Source organism: Cherax quadricarinatus, chromosome 19 (assembly GCF_038502225.1).
Source record: "Cherax quadricarinatus isolate ZL_2023a chromosome 19, ASM3850222v1, whole genome shotgun sequence".
NCBI lineage: Eukaryota > Metazoa > Arthropoda > Malacostraca > Decapoda > Parastacidae > Cherax > Cherax quadricarinatus.
This window is the reverse complement of record NC_091310.1, coordinates 41,345,868-41,358,370: the sequence shown is the minus strand read 5'-3', so window position 1 is coordinate 41,358,370 and position 12,503 is coordinate 41,345,868. Positions and strand designations below refer to the sequence as shown.

Here is a 12,503-nt window from a genome sequence, read left to right as displayed (position 1 = left end):
TGTCCTGGCATTGCCTTTTCCTCTTGTGTAATGAAGGTCCTCTTTGGCATTTTCTTCCAAAAGAGGCCTGTTTCATTACAATTGAACACTTGTTCAGGTTTCAGTCCTTCAGCCTCTATGTACTCCTGGAATTCATGCACATATTTTTCAGCCGCCTTGTGGTCCGAACTGGCAGCCTCATCATGCCTTACCACACTGTGTATGCCAGTACGGTTCTTAAATCTCTCAAACCAGCCTTTGTTGGCCTTAAATTCACTCACATCACCACTTTTTGCAGGCAATTTCTTTACCAAATCTTCATGCAACTGCCTAGCCTTTTCACAAATAATCGAAGTCATAAGAGTATCTCCTGCTAATTGTTTCTCATTTATCCACACCAATAATAACTTCTCAACCTCTTCCAGTACTGGTGATCTCATTTTTGTCAGCATAGTTACTCCCTTTGCAACAACAGCATCCTTTATTTCATTTTTCTTGGCCACTATGGAACGTAAGGTTGTGTAGGGTTTCTTATACATCCTGGACAGTTCGGCCACACTTGTACCACTTTCATATTGTTCAATGATGGTTTTCTTAAATTCAATTGTATTTCTCACCTTCTTTACCACAGGCTTGGCACTAGGAGCTTTCTTTGGAGCCATGGTAGCTTATTTAGTACTTGCAAGCACTAAAATAAATGGAATATTATGAAATATTTCGCTGGAGCACGTGAGGGGACCTTCACTCACTGGTAAACAATGCCAGACTGGCTGCCGCCCCGACTCACGCTGTGGGTACGCGTCCCGGACGAACTACGACTCGCGAGTCAACCTACGAAAAGCGAGTCCATGTTTATACGAAAATACCCCTATGATTGGCGAAATTTACGATTGCCGGGAACTACAAAAAGCGGGGGACCACTGTACTTTGCTAAGTGTTTTGAATTCTATCGTGTTTCTCGCCTTCTTTATCAAAGGGCTGGCACTTGAAATTTTCTTTGGCTCCATGGTGGCTTATTTAGCAGTCGCACTCAATAAACAAGCACAAAAAACAATGAACGCGCAGGGCAGTGTTCACTTGATGAGAAACAAGACCAGACTGACTCAGAACGCATACGTGGGATACTGTGTGTGGGCGCAGGTGGGCAGACACGTTCGGTACGGCAGTGATAAACTGAGGTGATGAACGAAAACTGGGGTAAAATTTTGATGAAAAGAGTCATCGAAAACCAAATTCAATGAAAACCAGGGCAAACAAAAACCGAGGTTCCAATGTACGTACTTGCTAGAAATAAGGTTAGTTATTTATCATACCACCCCCTATATCTGAATTCAGTACTAATACAAACCTACAGGTAACTGTACCAGTTCTGCTCTTCCACCTTAACTTAAGGCCAGGCTTCCCTGGTGACTTCTTAATTAGAAATATTCAGAAGAAACATACATTTAGCAATTGTGGTACTGCAACATTCCTTCTTTCTTTTCTTTGATATACTTATACCTTTGATGAGTTTCAAGAGTCTACTCCTGGAGCCCGGCCATGGGCAAGGCTCGTCTGCATGGTAAAATAACTTAACAGTAATTCAATGGGGTGCCAGGCCTGAAACCCAAGGTCTCAGATTACCAGTCCAACCCTAGCACTATACTACAGGTGAATAACAATACTCCAACCTTTCTTTCATACGATTGTTTATCCTGGCTATTAAATATTGGCTGTAAATTTATGTACGTGTGCACTTGTTTCTAGTACAGCCTCTCCTCACTTAGTGACATACTCATTTACCAACGACTCAGACTTATGATGGGCTCTCTGACCAGTATGCATACCCAAATAATGTATATTAGAGCTGATTTCCTCTATTCTGTTTATTACAATATACAGTACACTACTGTATAAACATTTAAAAATATACTGAAAATGTTATAAATTGTGCAAATGTGACATTAAAACAACATGAAAGATGGCTGACACAAACCCACTACCATTATAGTAGGCTCCTTGCTAAACGATGAATTAGTTTACCGATGTGGTCTTAGAAACAGAACTCTGTCGTTAAGTGAGGAGATGCTGTACTTGGAGAAGTAAAAAGTATAAAAAAAAATAAAAAGGTAAAAGAAATTTAAAAAATACAAACCTCCACTCAATGGCATTCTGAAGTGAATTGAAATTCTGTGGGCGGCCTCGCAGGAAACTCTGCATGGAGCTGAGAGCATCCATGGCTGTGCCTTCCACAACATCTATAACCACCAAACCTGCAAGACCTGCAAAAATATATCGAAGGTAACATGAGGATAAGTTGAATTTAAACCAGTGCCTTGAAAGGATTAGTGCAGTGGCACTAGAAACATGCTCTTGACTCAAACACCTTAAGAAAATCAGGGTGATGCAGGTTAGAAAAAGAATGATGTACCCTCTATAAACTGTGACAAAAGAATCACAGTTCTCCAACATTCCAGTTTTGCCAGGAGTCGACTGCTGGGCTGCTAGATAGAGCTGCATGTATTCCCACTGCCTCAGAGCACAATATTTAAACAAGTAATGCAGAAAATTCCTAAGTACTACAATACAAATCATCAATTATCCAATCACTTCATTTTTCACATCCTTTTTGTCCATTGTCTGTTTAGGTGCTGGATCAAGCATGACCACCAGATAATTACAGTTAAAATCCTGAGAATATAAAACAGTAAAAGAGAATCCATAGGTCTCTAATGCAGAATTCAACTGTATAGCATTATTATCCAACCTTTACTGCATTACTGTATCCTCTTCTCCAATCACATGAACAATTATACCTTGAATTTGCTACTGTATTGATATCAACACTGTTAACCCCTTTCACTGTCCATCAAGTAAAACTATATTATTGACACCAGAGTTCATTACGCAGATCTGCGTCATAAGCTCAGCTCATTTGTATATAAGTTGTGAGTGGTCAAGTTTGGCCTAGATATGAGAAAATGTGTCTGTGCGGTGAATCTGCACAGTGTATAAAAAATTTCTGCCTCGCACAGTGCATGATGAGAAAAGCATAACTCTGACCTTGTGTTCGTTTTTATATAGCAAATTTGAGGTGTTTTCTAGGGTTGTTATAATTTTATTGGGTGTTTCTTGGTATTACTTGATAGAATGAAAGACATACTACTGAAAGAGATCATCATAGTTAGTTCCAGGACCAGAAGTAGCTTGAAATTGGCCTCATAGTAACATATATTAGTTTTGTCAATATTCATGATGGGTAAGGGCTCCCCCCCCCACACTCCTTGGTCTGTATTACGAGATTTTACTATGTCTAATTCAATTATTGAGATATCATAAACTATAACTGGTCATTGCTGGTTATAATTTTATTATCCAAGAAATAAGATAAATTTTTGATCTTTTGAATGATGATGAATTAAAAAAGGTAGGCACATGTTATATAGGAGAGGCCTGGGGATGTGATTAACAAACAAAGGAACTTGTTTTAGTGCCTTATTTTTATTGCTGATTTTGGAGAGTCTTTAAATTTAAATTTTTAATTTCACATAAAACTGGCCAAATTCCCAACTTCTAGGCACTGCATAGGGCAGTTTTGATAGTTGACTGGGCAGTTGCCTGTGTTCATTTGACAGAATGGAAGGCATACAAGAGAAATAGCTAAGAATCTGATCAAACTGCATAACAGAATTGGCTTAAACTAGGACTCGATGTCAGCAATATTGCCAATGCAAAATTTGCACCTTGACTACTAACTTTCTGCCTGCATAATTCCATACGTTTTCCATCAAATTTTATAATTTTGGTGTCATTACCTTCAAAAATTATTCTCTATCATTTCAAAAGAGAAAATATTTTATTTCTGGAATAACATGGACACCGGGCACTTTTAATCTTGGGGATTTGGACAGTGAAAGGATTAAAGTGTAAAAAAAAAAAATAGTACTATACTGTAATACTGCATTTTGATTCAACACAAGATGTATGTAATACAGTATGGCACATTACTGCTAAAATATTCTCAATGCCTTCTGCTAGTTTAGTAAAGAATAATGAACTTTACTATAAAAATTTTTGTACCTAAAGTCAGTTTTATTGAAAGAAAAACATTAATAGTGAACATGTACACTATAAGCTATAATTCAAACCAACCAGCAACATAACCGTAGTATGCAGTGTGGACAGCAATTGCTCCACCCATACTGTGGCCAATGAGCACACATGGTGGCTGCTGGGACCCATATACAGCATCCACTACACGACCAATGTCACTGCCAATAAGAAAATATTATGTACATTAAAGTCATTAACATAATGAAAGAAAAACATTAATTGTAAAATGATTATCTAAAAAACTTTGATAGTACAGGAAACTATAGTGATGATTAACCCTTTCAGGGTCGCCAGGCCCTCTCCGAGACTTGTTCTCAGGGTCGCCAAATTTTTAAAAAAAAAAAAAAAAAAAAAAATTTATTATGAAAAGATAGAGAATCTTTTCCCGATCATAATGACACCAAAAGTATGACATTTGATGTTAAACTTACGGAATTATGCTCTCGCGAAGTTAGTGGTCTCGACGATGTTTACGCATCGGCGATTTTGCCCACTTTGAGCCCTATTTTTGGCCAATTCCAGTGTACTAGTCAACAAAAATCATAACTATTTCTCGAGAACTCCATTTTTTCTATTGAATGAGTACAAGAAACCACCCATTTACCAATTTCAACTATCCAATAAAGTGGTCAGAATTTAGCAATTTTGCCAATTTCACACAAATTTCAAAAGATGCCAATTTCCAAACAGGGTCCAGAATAAACAAGAAAGACATTCCTGGCACTAAAATAACATTTCCTCTGTTCATTAGTCACGTCCCCACGCCCCTCTTACATTGTTTTGCTTTCCACTTTGAATTTTTATTCTCACAAAAAATAGAAGATTTACTGTTATGCAGACTACTGCATTAGTATAGAAATGGTATAAATAATATCAGCGCACTTGTGAAAGAATATCAGACTCACCAGTTGACGTGTATTGGATGCATAGCATGATTTGTTTACTTTTGAACTTTGGCAAAAATCAAACATTTCTGCTAATCTGAGCTCAATTTCAAGGTACTTTTCATTGTAAAACCAATCAAAATCGTCTCAATTTCTGTAATATGTCTTCCATTCTATAAAATGAGACCAGGAAAACTAGAATACCATCATAAATACCATACGAAAATACAGTGCAAATTCGCTGTTTTAAACCAAAAACACTGTCAAAGTTATTTTTTTCTCATTACGTATTGTGTGCTGCAGGATTTTTTTTATACTGCACAACTGACCACAGACCCATTCTTTCATATGTAGGCATACCAGCTTTCTCTCACTAGAGTTGAGGGCGCTAGAATTTTGGCGTACTAGGACGTCAAAAACCCTGGTGCGTAAGCCGTACTAGTACGTCCAAAACCCTGAAAGGGTTAAAGAATAAATAAGTACAATAAAAAATTATTGTCAAAGATGTTTGAAGACATTTAAAGTATTTTGGGGATTGTTGAATTCAAAAATGGCAGTAGGTTTTTCAAACTGGCTATAGTTTGTGAGATATTGCATACCTACCCTCAATTAACAGGGAACTTAGCCATAACATGTGTATATGTAGTGTTAAAAACTAGAAAATGCAAGGAAATTGAAAACATATTAAACATTACAAAATGTCAATCTCCAATGTTTATTGTCAACTGGTTAACAGCCTTCAACTTCATGTCTTGATATATCAGTAAGTACTGATGGGAATATTTTTGGGGTTTCATTAAACACAGAAAACTATGGTCTTTTTTATGATTTTTTTTTCCTAAAAATCACAACACTGACAGTGCTATTAATTTCAGGGGTCACAACAGTGAAAAGGTTAAAGACAATAAAACTCACGTGACTACAATACATTCAAATATGTAATTACCAACTAACTGTTCTCTATTAAAGAGAAGAGTATACAAGTACACACACCTAGCAAGAGTTTCAGCAGAAAGATCCACATTATCTGAGGTCTGAGTGTCCCCATGTCCTCGTTGATCAATGGCTATCAGCTGGCACTCTACCATCTCACTGACATTTTCCTGCAATGCATAACATGCAATTTCAAAGAATTTATTACAAAGTAGAAGTGATGCAAGGAGGGAAGAGTATATGGAGAAAAAGAGAGAGGTTAAGAGAGTGGTGAAGCAATGTAAAAAGAGAGCAAATGAGAGAGTGGGTGAGATGTTATCAACAAATTTTTTTGAAAATAAGAAAAAGTTTTGGAGTGAGATTAACAAGTTAAGGAAGCCTAGAGAACAAATGGATTTGTCAGTTAAAAATAGGAGAGGAGAGTTATTAAATGAGAGTTAGAGGTATTGGGAAGATGGAGGGAATATTTTGAGGATTGTTAAATGTTGATGAAGACAGGGAAGCTGTGATTTCGTGTATAGGGCAAGGAGGAATAACATCTTGAAGGAGTGAGGAAGAGCCAGTTGTGAGTGTGGGGGAAGTTCGTGAGGCAGTAGGTAAAATGAAAGGGGGTAAGGCAGCCAGGATTGATGGGATAAAGATAGAAATGTTAAAAGCAGGTGGGGATATAGTTTTGGAGTGGTTGGTGCAATTATTTAATAAATGTATGGAAGAGGGTAAGGTACCTAGGGATTGGCAGAGAGCATGCATAGTTCCTTTGTATAAAGGCAGAGGGGACAAAAGAGAGTGCAAAAATTATAGGGGGATAAGTCTGTTGAGTATACCTGGTAAAGTGTATGGTAGAGTTATTATTGAAAGAATTAAGAGTAAGACAGAGAATAGGATAGCAGATGAACAAGGAGGCTTTAGGAAAGGTAGAGGGTGTGTGGACCAGGTGTTTACAGTGAAACATATAAGTGAACAGTATTTAGATAAGGCTAAAGAGGTCTTTGTGGCATTTATGGATTTGGAAAAGGTGTATGACAGGGTGGATAGGGGGGTAATGTGGCAGATGTTGCAAGTGTATGGTGTAGGAGGTAGGTTACTGAAAGCAGTGAAGAGTTTTTACAAGGATAGTGAGGCTCAAGTTAGAGTATGTAGGAAAGAGGGAAATTATTTCCCAGTAAAAGTAGGCCTTAGACAAGGATGTGTGATGTCACCGTGGTTTTTTAATATATTTATAGATGGGGTTGTAAGAGAAGTAAATGCAAGGGTCTTGGCAAGAGGCGTGGAGTTAAAAGATAAAGAATCACACAAAGTGGGAGTTGTCACAGCTGCTCTTTGCTGATGACACTGTGCTCTTGGGAGATTCTGAAGAGAAGTTGCAGAGATTGGTGGATGAATTTGGTAGGGTGTGCAAAAGAAGAAAATTAAAAGTGAATACAGGAAAGAGTAAGGTTATGAGGATAACAAAAAGATTAGGTGATGAAAGATTGGATATCAGATTGGAGGGAGAGAGTATGGAGGAGGTGAATGTATTCATATATTTGGGAGTGGACGTGTCAGCGGATGGGTCTATGAAAGATGAGGTGAATCATAGAACTGATGAGGGGAAAAGGGTGAGTGGTGCACTTAGGAGTCCTTGGAGGCAAAGAGGGGAATGTATGAGAGTATAGTTTTACCAGCGCTCTTATATGGGTGTGAAGCATGGGTGATGAATGTTGCAGCGAGGAGAAGGCTGGAGGCAGTGGAGATGTCATGTCTGAGGGCAATGTGTGGTGTGAATATAATGCAGAGAATTCGTAGTTTGGAAGTTAGGAGGAGGTGCGGGATTACCAAAACTGTTGTCCAGAGGGTTGAGGAAGGGTTGTTGAAGTGGTTTGGACATGTAGAGAGAATGGAGCAAAACAGAGTGACTTCAAGAGTGTATCAGTCTGTAGTGGAAGGAAGGCGGGGTAGGGGTCGGCCTAGGAAAGGTTGGAGGGAGGGGGTAAAGGAGGTTTAGTGTGCGAGGGGCTTGGACTTCCAGCAGGCATGCGTGAGCGTGTTTGATAGGAGTGAATGGAGACAAATGGTTTTCAATACTTGACGTGCTGTTGGAGTGTGAGCAAAGTAACATTTATGAAGGGGTTCAGGGAAACCGGCAGGCCGGACTTGAGTCCTGGAGATGGGAAGTACAGTGCCTGCACTCTGAAGGAGGGGTGTTAATGTTGCAGTTTAAAAACTGTAGAGTAAAGCACCCTTCTGGCAAGACAGTGATGGAGTGAATGATGGTGAAAGTTTTTCTTTTTCGGGCTACCCTGCCTTGGTGGGAATCGGCCAGTGTGATAATAAAAAAAAATAAAATAGATTACTTTATATTTAAATGTAGTTGTTACAACAAAGTGCAAAGTATTCAGAGTTCTTTGAAACACTGGATAAATAAGCACACATGTGGTTTTTGGTCATAAATAAAAAAAAATGATACAGGAAGTCGAAGAGGTAATGAAATACGTGAAATCAGGAGGCAGAATCAAGTACTCAACATAAGCACATAAAGACAACATTTCTGACATACCATAATTCTTTATTTTCAGTTGTATATGCATCTAGAACACAGTACAGTGGACCCTCAAGTTTCGGCAGCCTCAACTTTCGTGAAATTCGACCTTCAGCGAGTTTCTTTGGAAAAATATGGCCTCGAGTCTCGTGAAAAAACTCGTGTTTCGGTGACCGTCCGGTACCCGTCCGCCCATCACCGTGCACACAAAGCCAGTCTCCCACGCCATTCTCGCTCAGTGTAACATTGTTTACCAACACGTGACCATCACCCCGTGGGTTCATACAATACATTTCACAATAATCCATTGTTTTTTGTGCTTGCAACTGCTAAATAAGTCATCATGGGCCCAAAGAAAGCTAGTGCAAGCCCTTTGGTAAATAAAGTGAGTGACAGGGACGTGGAAGAGTTGGTGGAGGACCACAGGGAAGAGCTAACCACTGACGAACTGCAGGAGCTTCAACTGGAACAGCATCAGACCACAGCCGAGGAACTTGCTTCAGAGGAGGAGGAAGAGGGAGTGGATGAGGTGCCTTCTTCAGTGATTAAGGACATGTGTGGAATGTGGAATGAGTTGCAAAATTTTGTTGAAAAGTATCACCCTGACCAAGCTGAAACAAGCCATATGTGCAACATGTACAGTGACAGTGTTGTGTCCCACTTCAGGGAAATCTTAAAGAAACGCCAGAAAAAGACCTCTCTGGACAGATATTTTGTGCGCCAGGGGTCCAGTGACTCTCAAGTTGTTCCCAGTGGCATTAAAAGAAGAAGGGAAGTAACCCCAGATAAGGACTTGCTACCTAAAGTCCTAATGGAAGGAGATTCTCCTTCCAAACAATAGTGTACACCTTCCTCCTATCACCTCCTCCCATCTTCCATCCACCCAGGAGTCTTCAGTAAAGGTAAGTGTAATGTTGTTATTATTTATTTTAAATGCATGTACTTGATTTCTGATTGTTTTCATTATGTAAATCTTTATTTAATTTGAAAAAAAAATATTTTATTTTAATCTTTTTGGGTGTCTGGAACGGATTAATTTCATTTCCCTGAGGAAGGGTTGTTGAGGTGGTTCGGACATGTAGAGAGAATGGAGCGAAACAGAATGACTTCAAGAGTGTATCAGTCTGTAGTGGAAGGAAGGCGGGGTAGGGGTCGGCCTAGGAAAGGTTGGAGGGAGGGGGTAAATGAGGTTTTGTGTGCGAGGGGCTTGGACTTCCAGCAGGCATGCGTGAGCGTGTTTGATAGGAGTGAATGGAGACAAGTGGTTTTTAATACTTGACGTGCTGTTGGAGTGTGAGCAAAGTAACATTTATGAAGGGGTTCAGGGAAACTGGCAGGCCGGACTTGAGTCCTGGAGATGGGAAGTACAGTGCCTGCACTCTGAAGGAGGGGTGTTAATGTTGCAACTGTAGTGTAAAGCACCCTTCTGGCAAGACAGTGATGGAATGAATGATGGTGAAAGTTTTTCTTTTTCGGGCCGCCCTGCCTTGGTGGGAATCGGCCAGTGTGATAATAAAAAAATATTTCTTATGGGGAAAATGGTTTCGAGTTTCGTGAATTTCGACCTTCGGCGGGCTCTATGGAACAGATTAATCACGAAACTTGGGGGTCCACTGTATTTACATTGTACCATTACATTTTTCTATTCACATTTTCAAATATATTTACCATATTTTTCACCATAAAAGGCACACTTTTCCCCCCCAAAAAGTCTTAGAAAATCACCCTGCAACTTCTATGCTGAAGGTCAGGGTCAAGAGAAGACTCTGAGTTATTGACAATTGGTATTTTTGGTGGTAACAATACATACCAGTAGTACTTTCTTTATAATAACAAAATAACACTTCTGCAAAAGCATGGCTAACAAGTCATGACAGTTTATATTGACATTTCAAGTGAACCAATGTTGGGCTAAAACATTTCCACATGTTTGAAGTACATACTAAAGCACCTTGAAATGCATCTAATATAATAAGAAACTACTGTACACAGTGTTAAACATTAAAAACAATAAAAATCTGAAAAGCAATCATAATCTTGGAAAAATAAATTGGAAAACAAAAATATTGCTGGCATACAGTACTTTAGTAAGACAGTTGAAGTAGGAAGTAAAAAAAATATATATCAGCAATGATTGATCAAGACATTTATTGAGGAAGCATTCCATCACATGTGGATTTTTCTTAGGATTGAAGAAGCTACTTGTGGCAACTGCCTTTATCAAGCTACAACTTGTAAATATCACTAAATCTGTTCCACCAAAATGTAGAATAAGATTTTATTCAGATTATTAACCCAAAGGATTTTTAATCTAGAATAACCCAACAATGTCACTATCATCAGACTGTCTAAGCTTATTTCCACTGTTTTTCAAACTCTCTCCCAGGATGCAACTCCCATAAAAATGGACTAAAACCCAGGTACCTACTTACTAAGATGAACAGGGGTAACAAGTGCAAGAAATGTGCCCATTTCCACTCACCCAGGAACCAAACCCCAGCCCTTCAGTTGTGAGCTCAGGCTAGTACCAAATGAGCCATTAGCACCCCATTCTGCATGTGAAGCTAATTTTTCTTTCTGTTAATCTTTTTCAAGAATCATTCAATTATCATTTAACAGTGTATATGTATACTATGTTAACTTAAATAAATTAATTCTGCACTCATTCCTCTTATAATCTTGAAATGCTGTATCTAGTATAGAGCATAAGAAAGAAGAATTACTGCAGGAGGTCTACCTGTCCATGCTGTTCAGGTCCAACTCTCACTCACTCATCATATAAGTTAATTAGATTTTTAACCCAGAAGGTTAGCCACCCAGGATAACCCAAGAAAGTCAGCACATCAATAAGAAATGTCTGTCTTATTTCCATTGGGGTCCCCCAGGGTACGACCCACACCACTCAACTAACACCCAGGTTCCTACTTACTGCTAGGTGAACAGGGCCAGTAGGTGTAAGGAAGCTTGCCCAATGTTTCTACCTGTACCAGGAACTGAACCGTGGACAGTGTGTGTGAGGTGAGAACATTGTCCACTGAGCCACGGGTACTACAAATAAACCCGTCACGCTTATGTTTAATTAAAGCTACTGACCATGGTGTACTATAAACAGTTTTAACTCACAGCAAAGAGAGACCAAGTGAGGGCTGAGTAGCCTCCACCATGCAAGAGGAGCAACAGAGGGCCAGCTGAGCCACGTTTGTATATGCGAAAAACATCACCACCTTCCAGGGTTACGTCTTCACTGCTGTCCCAATATTTCTTCCAAGATGCTGGAGTGTAGTCCTTCCGTCCACTCATGCCTGCACGTCCTCGGCCACCTCGCTTCATACTACAAAGAAGGATTTACATCCTAAATCGTTTGGATTAAGTTAAAATTGTAGGTGGCAATATTCCCTCTTATTCCACACAGCTAAACTTCTTAGCATAAAAACATAAGATAAGAGCACACTGCAAGTAGTCCTACAAGCCAATACTAAACAGGCCCTACTAACACCCAGCTACTTTCACTCATATTTGAGTGCCATATTTTCAAAGCTACTCGAGTGTTCTCCCCAATGACACTGCTTGCAAGTGTTCTGGTGATCAACTCTACTGCCAGACTAGAGCTTTCCCATATTATTTTATATAGTTGTTAATAAAGCAGGAGAATAAGACTGGCTTACCCAGGCACCCCAGGAGGACCCATGGGTGGCAAGTTGCTCTTGAGTAAAGAGCGTCGTATGTCAGACATGTTGGTCTTCTTGTTGGGTTTGTAAGGGCCACTGACAGGTTACGTCGTGTTGAGCTCTGCTTCCCGGTGTCCGGAGAAGAAATGTTGCTCGAACCTGGGCAATGAAAGAAAAGAGAACAGAGGTACCTTTGAATATAGAAAATGCAACTAGAAGTTCCTAAATAGACCAGAGCCAAGCTCCAACAAAGCTGGACGCCCACACCCGCACCTGAGTTCAGCAACCAGCTTCCCATCAAAGCCGTTGAAGAATTATCCAGAGGGGAAAATTGTAGCTGGCTAAAATTTAGCCGATAAGTAAGTTTATTTAGGTATACACAAATAAAGTTACATAGATTATCATACATAGCAGCATATGTGTAGAGAA

General features: G+C 39.4%; 1 protein-coding gene across 4 annotated transcripts in view; it reads right to left on the bottom strand.

Moving 5' to 3' along the window:
• Positions 1 to 12,229, bottom strand: part of LOC128688334 (protein phosphatase methylesterase 1) — a 48,501-nt gene extending 36,272 nt beyond the window's left edge. For all 4 annotated transcript variants that reach the window (XR_008406982.2, XM_053776109.2, XM_053776108.2 and 1 more), the window contains exons 1-5: positions 12,072 to 12,229; positions 11,530 to 11,737; positions 5,949 to 6,058; positions 4,111 to 4,229; positions 2,114 to 2,240 (exon numbers count right to left, since the gene is read on the bottom strand). Coding sequence is in view for 3 of the 4 variants with exons in the window: in XM_053776109.2 (XP_053632084.1) it covers positions 2,114 to 2,240; positions 4,111 to 4,229; positions 5,949 to 6,058; positions 11,530 to 11,737; positions 12,072 to 12,139 (632 nt within the window). In the remaining variant the exon portion in view is untranslated. The remainder of the gene's footprint in view (positions 1 to 2,113; positions 2,241 to 4,110; positions 4,230 to 5,948; positions 6,059 to 11,529; positions 11,738 to 12,071) is intronic.
• Between the last annotated feature and the right edge of the window lie 274 nt (positions 12,230 to 12,503).